We start from the raw sequence: 16195 nt of genomic DNA, 5'->3' as shown, positions 1-16195 counted from the left end.
GATGTTGAAAAATAATCTCCCGTGTGTTAAGCACACATTAAGTCAGGGAAACCAGGAGGACCATGCCAAAATGTACCATACTGTCATTACTGTGGAGGCAGATGATTTGAGCTTTGTCTAGACTAACTCCAATTGAGATGTTGGATTTTGGGTCTAGAAAGGCATGCTAGTTTTTCCACATCAAACATCTATGGAACAGTCCATATATGTTGGGAAAAATGGATATATATATATATATATAGAGAGAGAGAGAGAGAGAGAGAGAGAGAGAGAGAGAGAGTAATGGTCTCCTGCAAATCATCCGGCATGGTACCTTTGCAGAGAGAGAGAGAGAGAGAGTAATGGTCTCCTGCAAACCATCCGGCATGGTACCTTTGCAGTCCAATTCCCATCCCAAGAGACTCTTGTGCTGGCACGGATTGGCTAGCTGCTACTGAATTTGTGGCTCCACTATTGATATATGTTTTGTATCCATGCCGTCCATCCATATGGAGAGATCATTTTAGGGTGAAATCCAAAGAATGAGTGACATCCAAAGCTCCAGTGGATCCACTACGTAAAACAGTGGGGAGGGTGATGCCACCGTTAAAAACTTTTTAAGGCCATGAAAAGTTTTCGATCAAGCTCATATATATATATATATATATATATATATATATATATATATATATATATATATATTTTCCCTTCTTTAAAAATGGATGAACGGAGTGGATGAAACACATACATGATGGTGGGGCCTATAGAGCACCGACAACCAGCCAAGCCAATCCGTACGGAAATCAGATTGCGTACTGAGTTACTCAGTACGCTCTTCTCGTACTGAGTAAACAAAGTTGGGCAACGTTGAATGTATGTGGTCTATCTACGCCGTCCATCCGTCTTTCCATCTAATTTAAGGGGTTGAGCCCAAAATTGATGCATATCCAAAGATCAAGTGGTTCATACCACTGGAAACAGTGGGGATAATGATTTCCACCGTTGAAACCTTTCTAGGCCCCACAGTGATGTTTATTTTTCATCCAACCTATTCATAAGGTCATACAGACACGGATGAAGGGAAAAAAACAAATATAAGCTTGATCCAAAACTCTTGTGGCCCTCTTAAGTATTTTTCAACCGTAGACATTCAATTCAACTGTTTCCTGTGGTGTGGTCCATTTAAAAATTGAATATAGCTCAGTTTTTGGTTCAAGTACTAAAATTATCTGTTAAAATGTATGAACGGAGTGGATAAAATAAATAAAACATGGTGGACCTCACAGAGTTTCCTCAGTACGCTAAGCGTGAGTTACTACGCAATCTGGTTCCTAACACCGGACCTCACTCTACGTAAGTGACGTCACCAAGTTCTGTGGACCCCACTGTGATGTATGTGTTGTATCCACAATGTCCATCCAGTTGGAGATATTATTTTAAGCCATGAGCAAGAGAATGAGGCAGATCCAAAGCTTTAGTGGACCCCACCACAAAAAATAGCAGGAAGATTGATGCTCACCGTTGAAACCTTTCTAAGGCCCACCATGATATTTTTTAAAAATCCAACCTGTTCAACGTTAACAAAGACATTAAAGAAAGGAAAATATAAATATAGGCTTGATCGAAAACTTTTTGTGGCCTTTAGAAGTTTTTAACGAAGGCATTGCTCTCCCCACTGTTTTCTGTAGTGGGGTCCACTGGAGCTTTGGATGTGACCCATTCTTTGGATTTCACCCTAAAATGATCTCTTCAGATGAATGGACGGTGTGGATACAAAACATATATCATGGTGGGGCCACAAATTCAGTAGTAGTCTCGCTAGTCAACCAGTCAGTAGCCGATCACAAGGGTCTCTTGCGGTGGGAATTGGACCGCACCAAGGTATCATGCTGGTAGTCGATCACAAGGGTCTCTTGCGGTGGGAATTGGACCGCACCAAGGTATCATGCTGGATGGTTCGCAGGAGACCGCTACTCATATATAGTAATAGTCTCCTGCAAACCATACCGTAAATAATTTATGTGTGAGCCTTTATGTATGTCGTAAGATGAGGAGAGCGGTTGGAATTCAACTACATTGAGAGAGGGGGAGTCTTAAAAAAAAAAAACCTCTTTCCCACACTCATGGAGACACCCTTTGAATTGCAAGTGGGTTTCACACGAAAGCCTTTCCTTGGAAGATCCCGTGTAAGGATTCTGTGTGGGGCCTACTATGATGTTTGTGATAAATCTAACCCGTCCATCCATTTTTCGAAATCATTTTAGGACATGCGACCAAAAATGAGGAGGATCCAAAAATTAACTGGGTCACATGAGAGGAAACAGTGGGGATTTAGTGACCACCGTTGAAACATTCATATGGCTACAAAAGTTTTGTATCGGTTTATGTTCCCAGTGTTTTCATTTCATCTTAGTGAAAATGACATTATAAATGGTTTGGATGGAATATAAACATCAAGGTGGAGCCCACAAAAGTTTCAATGGTAAGCATTCCTTTCCCCACTGTTTCATCTCGTATGGCCCACTTGAATTTTGGATCCTCCTCATTTTTCGTATAATGTACTAAAATGATATTAAAAACGAATGGATGGGTTGGATTTCATACAAAGATCACAGTGGGCCCCACACAGAATCCCTTCGTAGATCTTTGTAGGAAAGGCTTTAGTAGGAAATTCGTGTTGCTGGGTTTAAGAAACGGACTGGCTACTCCTCCGCCACCGGCCAATGGGAGGTGGTCGGTGCTATGTGGGCCCCACCATGATGTATGTGTTTCATCATTTTTCCATCTAATTTAAGGGGTTGAGCCCACAATTGAAGCATATCCAAAGATCAAGTGGATCATGTCAGTGGAAAAAGTGAGGATAATGATTTCCACCGTTGAAACCTTGTTAGGCCCCATAGTGATGTTTATTTGTCATCCAACCTATTCATAAGATCTTACAGGCATGGATGAATGGAAAACAAAAATGTGGTGTTGTCCATTTGAACATTGTATATACTTCATTTTTGGGATCAAGCCATAAAATTATATGGGAAAATGGATGGATGGAGAAGATAAAATACATAAATCATGGTGGACCTCACACAGTTTACTCAATAAGCTAAGCAAACCCCTTCAGTCTAGGAGGGAAGCGGATTGGCTGGTGTACCACACACCAGCTATATAGCTGGTGTAGATACGTGTCGCACTTAGACAAGCGCCGACGCGCCTCGAGCTCTGAGTTGTACTTATGGTTCAAAGGAGATCAAAGTTACATGCTTATTTATTATATCCACACTGTTCATCCATTTTTTGAGATCAATTTAGACCATTAAACAAAAAAATGAATCATATCCTAAGCTCAAATGGACCACACCAAAAATAGCAGCAAGGACAATGATTTTCACCGTTAAAACATTTGTAGGGCATACCATAAGGTTTATTTTCCATCATAAGGTTTATTTCCCATCCAATCTGTTAATAAGATCACAAATACATAGATGAAGATGAAAAGCAAATTTCATAATGATCAGAAACTTCTGTGACCCCCAAAAGGGTTTCAATGGTAGACGTTCAATCCCCAACTGCTTTTTGCAGTGTGGTCCACTTGATCTTTATATCTGTCTTATCTTTCGGCTCAAGCCTTAAGACGAGCTTGCCAAATGAATGGGCGTTTTAGATATAACACATACCTCATGATGGGGCCCACGGAACTTGTTGACGTTAATACACCAGCTATATAGCTGGTGTGTGGTACACCCGCTTCCGTCTCGGAGTGGGACATGGATTACCTAATGAGAGGTTGAGTAGCTGAAGTGACATTACCAAGTTCTGTGGGTCCCACCATGATGTATTATATCCACACATCCATCCATTTTGAGAGATCATATTATGGCAGTATCCAGAGAATGAGGCGGATCAAAAGCTCTAGTGGACCCACCACAAAAAAGTGGGGAGAGTGATGCCCATGGTTGAAATCATCCTAAGGCCCACTGTACTGTTTATTTGACATCCAATTTGTTGATTAGGTCATACAGACCCATATGAAGGGAAAAAACAAAGATCAGCTTGATTAAAAACTTTTATGGCCCCCCAAAAAAATTTAATGGTTGACGTCCATTCAACACTGTTTCCTGTAATGTGGTCCACTTGAGATTGGGATATACCCCATTTTTGGTCTCATACCATAAAATGATCTAGAAAAACAGATAGACAGCATGGATGAAACATACATCATGGTGGGACCCACATAGCACCGACCACCCGCCATTGGCTGGTGGCGGGGGAGTAGCCGGTCCCTTTCTCAAACCTAAGGGACACGGATTTCCTGCTAAAGCCTTTCCAAGATCTGGAAGGATTTTGTGTGGGGCTCACTGTGATCTTTGTGGGAAATCCAACCCGTTCATTCGTTTTTAGATATCATTTTAGGACATTATACTAAAAATGAGGAGGATTCAAAATTCAAGTGGGCCATACGAGATGAAACTGTGGGGAAAGGAATGCTTACCGTTGAAACCTTCATATGCTCCACCTTAGTGTTTATATTCCATCCAAACCGTATAAGGTCATTTTCACTGAGATGAAATGAAAACACCGGGAACATAAATCGATACAAAACTTTTGTAGTCATACGAATGTTTCAACGGTGATCACTAAATCCCCACTGTTTCCTCTCATGTGGCCCATTTAATTTTTGGATCCTCCTCATTTTTGGTCGTATGTCTTAAAATGATTTCAAAAAATAGATGGACGGGTTATATTTATCACAAATATCATAGTGGGCCCCACACGAAATCCTTGCACAAAATCTTTCAACGAAAGGCTTTTGCGTGAAATCTGCTTGCAATTATCTTATGGGTTACATGAAGGCTCGGACATAAATTCCTTGCGGTATGGTACGCAGGAGACCATTACTCTCTCTCTCTCTCTCTCTCTCTCTCTCTCTCTCTCTCTCTCTCTCTCTCTCTCTATATATATATATATATATATATATATATATATATTATTTTGTAGGAAATCATATAAATTTGCTTATGACGTTCATTTGGCAGTTGGGACCCATGGTTATCAGTGTGGACTAGGAATGCGACTGTAATCTCCCGGATAGGAATATCCTAATCCTTTAATATGGTGGACTGGCAATGGATGGTTGAGACAAGGCACGAAAAGTAGTCCTCGTTCAAAGGGGCGTGGGATCTTCCAGTCTAGATAATTTCCAGGTCCATTGGGTCAATGGTACTTATGGATGGACAGTGGCCCCAAAATTCACTGAATCCTGAGGATTGTCAGTAAAATCTTCATTAGTGCCAACCGATGTTTCTTAAGAGTCTGCTTTGCCTCTGTCACGACTCAGGATCCTACCATGTGTTGCCCCGTCAGACCCGAATGTTGAGATGGTCTGATGATCGGAACCTTCTGCGTTGTGGTTTCTATGATATAGGTGCTACTGTAAGAAATGGAAGCCGAACAGATGAACCATAGCTGTGTATGACATTGAAAAGAAGCTCACTTTAAACTCCGAAAATAAAATGTCAGGATCATCTTGGTTATGTAACCATATAACTTACTGTAGTACCAAACGGGCTCAGTTCCAATCTCAGGACCACCTCAGCATTGGAGCCCCAATGCCGTGACATATGCTTGCAATCTGAATTGCGACAAAGGCAAAAAGAACTTGTTTTTTAGCAAATGGAGGCTAATCTTGTCAGGAATATATTGCGGTTATTTCCGCTGGTGATATGATACAAATTTTCAGAGGTATTTGATACTCTGGCAGCATGTGATGCTTGATACACTGGCAACATCAAATCAGATTAAACCAAGTAATTTGTGGAAGCCACAATCACTAAAACAACAGTCCCAAATGGCTGAATCGTAGGCTCTTAATTTGTTTAATTAGGACCATTGGATACTTTTCATGATTAACAGTCTTTAAGAGATGTCCACAAATCCAATAGTCAGATAATCAAATAATTTAATTTTTGGTTGATGGTACATCTAAACTGGGACACATAATTTGGAAAGTTTAATTTGAATTGCTGGTGTGCCAAGTTTGCAATTTCTAAGTAATTTTTTTAAAGTGCCTGCTTACGTGTATATCATCCATCACACTTTGATAGAGTTTTGAAGCAGTTTCACGTCTATTTCAAAGCATGGGAATGTATGCATGGGATCACAATCATTGTTTAAAATATTGGTATCGTGTTACGTATCGCACCCTTGGGATACGGATATGAATTGATATGTATTGAGTATTGTATGGGATATATTGGTTGTACCGTGTATTGGAAAATTGGTTGAATTTTTCAACAAAACATCATTAATTGTTAAAAAAGTTGTTTTTTTTTTTTTTGTATGGAGTCCTAATATATGCATTGTCTGATTAAATTGATCCAAGTATATTCAAAATTTATTCATATAATTTATAAATGTAAGAAGACGTGAAAACAGAAATAATACATTCAAAAGCAAAAAAAAAAAAAACAAATTACTTGATCAAGTTACATATATGTTTAATTTTATGTTTGAATATAAAGGTTGCAATCGATATGTGAAAAATTGGAAATTTTTGAAATTTTTTTTTTTCAATTTTCAACTCAGTTTTATCCCCTCCAAATCTTAAAATTCAAGTTATCATTTCATGACTTTTATCCAAAACATGAAAAATAAAAATAAAAAAATAATGAATTTGTAATAATTTGACATTAATTTAACATGATTTAAAAAAAAAAAAAAAGTATCGAAAATTGAATTGAACATGTGAAATACATTACACTCATTGTGGGTTTGGTGCTGCACATGTGAGATACAAGATAAATATTGTTGATATTTTAAACATTGATTACAATAACAGTGCAATACAAACAATGTGTGCGCTTTCAATATCTTGTGATGCAATTAAAATGTGCCAAGGAGACATTCCTCTCAAAATAGTTGGAAGTCAGGAACCTCATCAATATCACACCAAAGGTCGATGTTATATGTGGGCTTAAGTCCATATTCGAGGTTTCGTGGAGTTAGAGGTGGGGTGGCAACGGGCAGCGTGGCCCTCGTTGCTGGCTTTGTAGGGCCAGGGCTTGGGCCTGAGCTTCATTTCTTGGCCCGGTGTCCAGCCGGACTGTTCGCAGTCCAATAAGTGGGTCCCCATTGTATAAAAGGAATGGATGATTCAACAATACCAGTGAGCAATTCCCATTGAACATACAGTTTTGGGGCATGTTTCTATGATCAAACCCATCTATGATATCTTAAAAAGTCTCTGAAATTTGGATTTATTTCAAACTTTTGATCATTCGGGCCAACCCCACCCCAGTCCTGGCCACGCCCATCGCCACCCCTACCTGAAGATTTTATCAAACTCTTTGAGAAGGAGGCCAAATGGGCCCATGGTTCAGTGATCCAAACAGTTAATACTGTGTGCCCCACTGTAGATGGCCCACTCACCAAAAATTCTCCAGATTGGGAGGATAAGATGGCAGCAATAGGGGACGCGTATTGTGTGGTGAGGAACTCACCACGCTATAGCATAGTGAGTAAACTCTGTGGAGCCCACCATGATATCTGTCATTATCCACACCGTCGATCCGTTTTTCCAGGTCATTTTAGAGCATGGGCCCAAAATTGAAGCACATCCAAAGCTCAAGTGGACTACCCCATAGAAAAAAGTGGGGATAGTGACCTCCACCGTTGAAACTTTCCTGGGGTTCTCGGTGATGTTTATTTGTCATCCAACCTGTTCATAAGGTCACACAGACATGGATGAATGGAAAAGACAAATATAAGCTTGATCCAAAAATTTTGTAGCCGCCCAAGAAGTTTCTAATGGTGGATGTTCAATTACCACCGTTTCCTGTGGTGTGATCTACTTGAGCTTTGGATATGCTTCAATTTTGGGCTTATGCCCTAAAATGAACTAGAACAACAGATGGATGGCATGGATGATGACACATACATCACGGTGGGCCCCACAGAGTTTACTCACAATGCTGTAGCTTGGTGAGTTCCTCACTCCACAATCCGTGTCCGTAAATAGGATAGATGGCATCCAATGGATGGTCCATTTTAAATGGGAAAAATGGATGGCTAGGATGGTCCCATTGTTACGCTCTTTTCAACAGATCCCTATTCGTGTAAAGTCCCACCAAATGCTCGATCAGGATCGTTTAAGGATGCATTCATCTGGCAAAGTCACCTCCCTTCCCATTTAAAAAATAAAACGGCTATTATATCCAAGCGACTAAAACTACCCACGTTCTCCACCTTCATCTAACTGCCATCAACTGACGGTAACTGCTTCCAACACGTTTAAAACCATTTCTAGTCGCATCCAACAAATCCTCTCCGATTAGGCCTTAAATCAGAAGGTTAGAGTCATCATTCATCACCCATTAACTTCTTAATCTCTGCCTCAAACCTTCTGAACTGCAATCAATAAAGAAGAACATGGCTTCTTTCCTTGGCCTTTTCATTGTCCTCTTCGCCACCACTTCCACCGTCCTCGTCAGAGCTTCGAATCAATTCAGTGTCGGAGATGGCATCGGTTGGCGACAACCCGACTCCAACGATACCCAAATTTACACTCGATGGGCTTCCAAGATTAGATTCCAAGTTGGAGATACTCTGCGTAAGTCTTTCTTTTTTCTTCTTTCCTCTCTCATTTCTTCTTTCAGTGTTCTTATCCATGCATGATGGTCTATCAAGAAGAGTTCCTGATATTATTGTTGGGAATCCCAACACAAAATCCCATTTTTGAAGTGATCCAAGGTGGTCCCACCTGATGACATCCTGGCCATTAATCTGGACCATCCACATGCTCAACACTCATGAGCACTTCACAATGCACGTTAGTGAAACCATACATGCGGTATCTACATTGCGCACGGTGCATTGCATTGCATTGTAGCACTTTCAAATTTCAAAGAAATGGTTTCTTTTTCTCTCTTTTCACTTTACAGATTTCCAGTACAAGGAAGATTCGGTTCTTGTTGTGGATAAAAGAAGCTACTACCACTGCAATACAACCAATCCCATCTCTTCTTTCAATGATGGGAAAACCGTTTTTAAGCTTGATAGGCCTGGCCCATTCTACTTCATAAGTGGGGCCCATGATCACTGCAACAATGGTCAGAGATTGATTGTCGATGTCATCACGCTCCATCCATCGCCTATTCCTCACCGACCCTCCATCTGGACAAATGCACCATCACCATCTCCCGTTCCAAGCTCGGCGGTCTTAACCATCTCTACATCTCCTATTGTGTTAATGGCTCTGATCACCCTTCCAATCTCGTTCGTGGGCCACGTGTGGCTGTTTTAGCTGTGTGGCCCACAATTTAGATTTTCATCGATCATGGTTCAATCTCTGGGAATCGAAATATGGCTGAGATCGATCTAAAAGAGACGGTGCTATTTCATGTTTTTGTCATTTCATTATATTTATATGTAAGTAGGTGCTTTGGAACCTTATTAGTTTTAATCTATGTTATTATAACCATGTTCTTGTATGTGTTTTATAAGCATTAGTAGATGGCACGTGCGATGCATGTGGGAAAGTGATCTGAATGGATGGACGGTGGGCCTCGCAGTGAAAGGGCCCGCACATGCCAAAATGGTACTATATTCATTAGTTGGATCCCACGGCCTGAAATTCAGGCAGGTCATTTAAATTAAATTATGAAGAGTCCATCCCCAACGTAGATGTGTGGCCCATTCTATGAACGCTTGTTGTCGTAGATGTAAGTAGATGATCAGTGCATGGCAATGAAAGGTACGGGCGTCAATGGGCCACGTCAGCCTGAGATCGACCCATTTCTACTTGGGTCTGTTATTCAAACTTGAACTGTAGGACTGGTTCATGGGATCAAAATAAGGAAGCGGATTGGCTGGTGTACCACACACCACCGAACTGGCTGGTGTGTTGACGTCACCAAGTTCTGTGGGTCCGACCATTAGGTATGTGTTATATCCAAGCTGTCAGTCCATTTGGCGATCTCGTTGTAAGGCTTGATCCGAAAATTAAGATGGGTGCAAAGATCAATTGGACAACACTGCAAAAAGCAACGGGGGATTGAACGTCTACCATTGAAAGCCTTTTGAGCATCACAGAAGTTTTGGATCAATATGATATTTGTTTTGCCTCTTCATACAGGTTTGTGTGACCTTGTGAACGGATTGGATGGAAAATAAACGTTATGGTGGGCCCTGCGAATGTTTTAACGGTGAGAATCATTCTACCCCTGCTATTTGTGGTGTGGTCCAGTTGAGATTTGGATATGACTTTCTTTTTTTGGCTTATGCTATAAAATGAACTCTCTAAATGGATGAACGGTGTGGATATAATAAATACATCATTTTGGGGCCATATAACTTTGATCTCCTTTGAATGGTGAGTACAGGTAGGAGCAGGAGAAGTGTCACGCGTACCCACACCAGCCAGTTCGGTGGTGTGTGGTACATCAGCCAATCTGATTCCCAAAATAAAATGCACTCAAACTGCGTCACAATCCAATTTTAATCGAGTAGCAGTCCATCTTCAAAGGCGTTAGGTACCATTTATTTATGTTTTGGTCCTGGGAAATGTTGGGAATTGAATTTTCATTGGAACTCCGTTTTTAAAATTTGCCTTTTTTTATGATTTCCATCTTTAAAAATTAAGATGGGTTTGTAAATTTTCAGTGAAAAAAAGAAAAAGAAGGCATCTCTCCTTGCCCAACAACTCTTTCCTAGCATTTAAACACAAAACTGGACTCCTATGGGAATAGCTTTCCTAGTACCTAAGTGTTGTAGAACAATCTCTTTTACTTGAAAACAAAGTCACAACCCCTTTTAGGGCTTGTTTGGATTCGTGTATATATGTGTATTGTATTGTATTCAACTATTGTTTATGTATACGTTCAATCAATTTTAGAATACATCCAAATCAACTTGCCATAAATCAATGTTTGTATTGGAGGTATTATTCGGGTAAGTATACAAATTCTAGTACAGATCAATGTTTGGATACGACGTATTAGGGCTACGTATTGTATATACATATAATATTGATAGCACTTGTGTGACGGTGGCTATTTTTAAGTTCTCAAAATGGAAACCCAGGTGGGGCCTACTGTCATGTTTGTGAATAATCTTACCCATCCATCCATTTTGTGATTGAATTTTAGTACATGTTGCTAAAACTGAACCGTCTCAAAAGCTTTGTATGTATAATCTAATATAATTCGACGTCCACAGTTGAAATTGGGATAAGGCCATGGAAGTTTTGATTTATATTAACATTGAATTATTTTCAGTTCATCCAATAGGAATGACGTTATTAATAGTATGTATGACATCTAAAATGGCAATATGTCCTAAAATGAATTCATGGAACCGATGGACGAATCGGATCATTCACAAACATGAAAGTGGGCCCCACCCATACCAGTGTAGGAACTTCCTGCGAAAGGTGATCGTAGGAAAGTGGGCCCCACCCGATTTGACCACTGAATCTCTACCCTTCCAAGAGCTGGAGGAGAGATTCAACTATATAACGAACCTCAGACCTTCAGAGAAGAAACGGAGAAGGTTAATGCCCACATGCAATGGAATGTAGATGATGCAGGGCGATGCTAGTGTAGGATATTTCCATTCTCCATAGATAGAAAACGTTCAAAGAGATAGTTATGATGTCTAGCGAAAATACAATGCAATGACTACATTGCACTGCACAATGCAGTGCTGTCTGAAATTACACTACCACCTTTTGAAAATTTTGAGATGCTAATGTATTCGCATGCATGGTAACCCACGGACGCCAACTCTTATTCAAACATCGTATAATGTAAAAGTTCACCGCTAATACAATACCATACACCCTTATATGCGAATCCAAACAGGCCCTTAAGATTTTAGGGCCCGTTTGGCCGGTCGGATTGGAAGGGATTGGATGGGATTGGAAGGGATTGGAAGTTAAATCCCGGGATTGGGCCTAGCGTGCCAAACAGAGTCGGTGATCTGATCCCAATCCCATGGATCTTAAGACAATCCACTAACAACACCATCATTACCTTTAAATCCCATCTAATCCACCCTACTCCGTTCAAATTTGCCTGGGACGTGTTTGGTTCGAGGGATTGGAAGCGATGGGAAGGTTTAATCCTGGGATTGGCCGAGCATGCCAAACAGGCTGGATATAGCAATCCAGGGATATAGCAATCCCATGGATCTCAAGACAATCCGCTGACAATACCATCATTACCTAGAAATCCATGCTATCCACCCTAATACCATTCAATCCCTTCCAATCCACCCGGCCAAACAGGCCCTTAGGGAGCCATGTCAGTGGGGGAGTAGTCCTTGCACATGAAGGGGAGAGCATTGGTTATCATTTTTGTAGCCATCTAACTCTCTATGTGCCTCAATAGATAAATGAAGCAATTGCATTCTTTGGCTAGGAAACATTCACCATGAAAGCTATCCAATGAACATTCATTTAGTTTTTTTTTTTTTTGAAATATAGTGGAAGATAAAAGATTTTGAAAAATCCATATTTAATCTCAATTAACCTTTCTGTTTAGACATCATTAAATTTTTAGAAGACAAAAGCATGAATATTATGGCCAGGATTACCTCAATGAAAGCTGTTGATAACTAAAGAGTATCGATAGGGTCGAGCTAATGTAAGAGAGTTGTCCAACTTTGGACCTCACAAATTCCACGTGTGATGAGAAATGTACTTCTCTCTGTTCTCTTCTCTTTTTCTCTCTTAAAGTAATGCCAAAAGGGGTTAGTGGCATCAAAGGCTAATGGAGAAGACACCGATTATGGTATTTCATCACCCTATAGCATATAAATTATGGTATGCCATGATACATTAAGAGTCTATAACTCTACTTTAACCATACACCCCAATTGGCCAAAGCCCTTTACTCACCATGACCCATCATTCTTAACCAATATCCCATGCTAGCTTATGACACGGATTATTGAATCTTAATAATTGAATTTTTAGATTCAAGGGCAGTTTAAAATAAATCAATGATAAAAAATAAAAGTTAATGGTTGAAAAAATCTCAACTAATTAATAGAAAAGCTTTAATGGACTAATTGTGGCCTTTACAATACTTCATGAACCCTTGAGCATTGGGTTCAAAAGACCTTTTTCCTATGCAAGGGCACTATGACATGCAACCAAAGATTTAGAATGAATAAAATCTTAAAAGCATGCATATTACAATAGGCACCCCATCTATGCCTGACAAGTTGATCAGAGCACAATAGGAATCTCCTTAAAAGTTTAGTCTAAGCCCAATTAAAAACAAAGTTCAAACTCATTAACACTTCAACCACAATAAGGCAGAGCTAAGTGGAATAGGAGGGAAATACCATCCTAAGAGGTCCCCCACAAAAAAGATGGGCCCATCTACGTGGTGGGTGGCGCATGATGTGTCGTCTGCCACGTAGACACTCGCCATCTTTTACAACGAGGTTAGAGGGGGTGATGATGTCAGCGTACATGCATTGGCAATCACGTTGAATCGAATGACCTGCTCTATCCTTACCTTTGCTCAAAATTACATCATTTACCACTCAATCCAATTGCCCATATCGTGCCAGGCAATCTCACTCTGAATGGAAGGATTCTTTCTCCTAATATTTCTACAAGGTTTAGTTGACTGTGAAAATTCAAGTAATTGAACAGTGGCAACTCTAAGTCAAATATAATACCCCCACATCCTAAATACATATGAAAGCTCTGAAAAAGGCACCTGTAAGTGCGATACGCCTGTCATCCAGCGTCTATAATTACCTTTTTCAATAATTTCTTAGAACCATAAAACAATGTTCACAATCCAAACCATAAGATATGTCTACTAGTAGCGTCTTGGATAACTTAGTAGATCCTTTATTGAATCATGTGAGCTTCAATTGAACCTTAATGTATGTGTCTACATACATCAACTTTTGTTAGCTGTAAGATGATCTCATAAAATGAGCTAAAGTACATGTCATCGAGAAACTAACTTTTTTATGTCCTCATGTTTAAGGATTAATCAAAGCAAGCACATCTATGAGTCGATTTATTCCAAGTATGATAATTCTCTTGGTCTAAAGACTTGAAACAATCCTCAATATATAAATGTCTAACACCAGGAGCTTATTTTCACAGCACACTCATGCTCCTAATATTATTATCATACTCGATAGTGGAGACCTTTCATCCTTACTAATTATCAGTTCTTCACATAGGACGATAAAAATAAGAATAATTACATATTTATCTTATAACTTACTAAGTGGTCATGGATAAATAAGGTATTGAGATCTATTGACCAAAAACTCCTATAGCCGGTGGGCATTATGTCCAATTTGAAGTCCTCAACGACAATCAGATGAGTCTATTTCTCTAATCCATTTACATAATATGAATTTCATGCTCTATACACATTAATCAAGACAATGAATGAGTAAAAACATCATTAATAAGTGAGGACTACAAACATTGATTTTCCAAGACATAACCTCAACACATCATGATCCTGAGTCAGGTCGGTTCACAAGGCAAAAATGGCTACATAGAAAATTAGATGGTCTACTTGGTAGGCCACCATGCATGAAAAGAATGGACCATTTAGAGAAATTCATCATCAGTCAACATTTAATATAAACGTGCAGCTCTCTAATTAAACAGAGACGTTTTTTTTTTTTTTTTTAAATATAATAATCTTCTTGTCGTCCCCTACCTTAATCTCAGGTGTCTAACCGTCTTGGCGTGTTGGCCCATGTGATGTGTGTGATGATGCTTGTTGATTGGGAGCTTGTGATGATGGGATATTATTTACTTATGGCATAGGCTCCCATATTAATTTATCATCATCTAAAAAATGGTGGTAACTCTTTAATGGCATACATTGCATGGTTATAAGCCACACTCTGGAATGCGTAAAAACTTCCTTTAATTTGATTGGCATGTGGAGATCAAGATAAAACTCCAAATGCACGTCTCCGCTGTATCTATTAAACTCTAATTCTATGATCAACATCTTTCCCAATCTCTTACTTTGTGAATTATCAATTCAAGATAATGAAAATTGGATAACTCATCATTTTACCATTACATTCACTTAGCAACTTTTAATTGGATGGGTAGTATTGCTTGATCAGAGTGATATTAGAGATATGATCCATCCACAATTGAACTCACTATCTTCATGTTCTTTATAGCTTCTATACGTCACTGCCGCTAAAAGAGGATGAGTCACCACCCCTTTCAAATGGTGCTAAAACTAATTAGGGAGTCTAGCCCCCTCTATCTAAAAGAGAAATGTTCTAATGCTCTAGTGGACATGTGTTGGACGATTTGGAATGAAAATATCCAACGCAGCATTGGATTGATCAATTAAGCATTATATGCAGCCAGAGTATCGAATGACTACTCTCTCCTTAAATGGAAAAATGATACACTAGAGCCAGTCAGACTCATTATGACAAATATCGTGGAGATTTTTAAAATTTCACCATATTCCTTTTAAAAATTCATCGAATAATATTACCATGATATGCCACAAGATTTTTGAAACCCTGACTATTTTTAATTTTTCGAAATGTTATGGAGCAATTATTGCAATTTTAACATAATAAATTCAGCATTTGAAATTAATTCACTTTTACCCATATCTTTAAAATTTTCAAATTATTTATAACTTTATCATAAATATGTTCAATATTTTATTTGGAGTGAGATTTTCCAATGACATCATAAGAAAACATCAAAATCTGGATATCTTCTTGAAAATTGCCGTTAGGAGAAATTGCCAAAAACAAGATTTGTCACGAGGGTCAATATATGTCCCACTTTTTGGTAATCCTGGTGAAGGAAGCTTTATGTGAACAACATCCGTTCAATCCATCAGTTTTCCTAGCTCAGGTTAAGACATGAGCTCAAAAGTGAGGCAATCTACAACCGCATCTGATCTTAGAACAAGATGAAGCGAATTAGCAAACAAATAAATCAAAATTATATATATATATATATATATATATATATATATATATATATATATATATATATATATATATAGGGGCATTTCCGTTCGAAGGGCGAGAATGCAAGGTCACCCATGTGCTTCACGGGGTACACTGAATTATCCGTGGCCACAACCGCATCACTTCCTTTGTACTTCTGTAGCTTTATGAACTTACTCATATCACCAGGCAGGTGATGTGAGCACCCCGAATTGAGACCGAGGTTGTGTGTGTG

At 39.2% G+C, this 16195-nt stretch overlaps 1 protein-coding gene across 1 annotated transcript; it reads left to right on the top strand.

Annotated features, from left to right (window-relative positions):
* The first annotated feature begins 8169 nt into the window (after window positions 1-8169).
* On the top strand, window positions 8170-9462 carry LOC131257838 (early nodulin-like protein 7). Its single transcript, XM_058258752.1, has 2 exons — window positions 8170-8581; window positions 8913-9462. The coding sequence occupies exons 1-2, from the start codon at window positions 8401-8403 to the stop codon at window positions 9272-9274; spliced, it is 543 nt and encodes a 180-aa protein (XP_058114735.1). The 5' UTR covers window positions 8170-8400; the 3' UTR covers window positions 9275-9462.
* The last annotated feature ends 6733 nt before the right edge of the window (window positions 9463-16195 follow it).

The sequence above is a fragment of the Magnolia sinica genome, chromosome 1, assembly GCF_029962835.1.
Source record: "Magnolia sinica isolate HGM2019 chromosome 1, MsV1, whole genome shotgun sequence".
Classification (NCBI taxonomy): domain Eukaryota; kingdom Viridiplantae; phylum Streptophyta; class Magnoliopsida; order Magnoliales; family Magnoliaceae; genus Magnolia; species Magnolia sinica.
The sequence above is the reverse complement of the archived record's forward strand: the minus strand, read 5'-3'. Positions and strand labels throughout refer to the sequence as shown.

Coding starts and splice junctions, on each gene's coding strand:
- LOC131257838 (XM_058258752.1), top strand. CDS start 8,401: ATGGCTTCTTTCCTTGGCCTTTTCATTGTCCTCTTCGCCACCACTTCC. Junction 8,582..8,912: donor CCAAGTTGGAGATACTCTGC/GTAAGTCTTTCT, acceptor TTCACTTTACAG/ATTTCCAGTACAAGGAAGAT.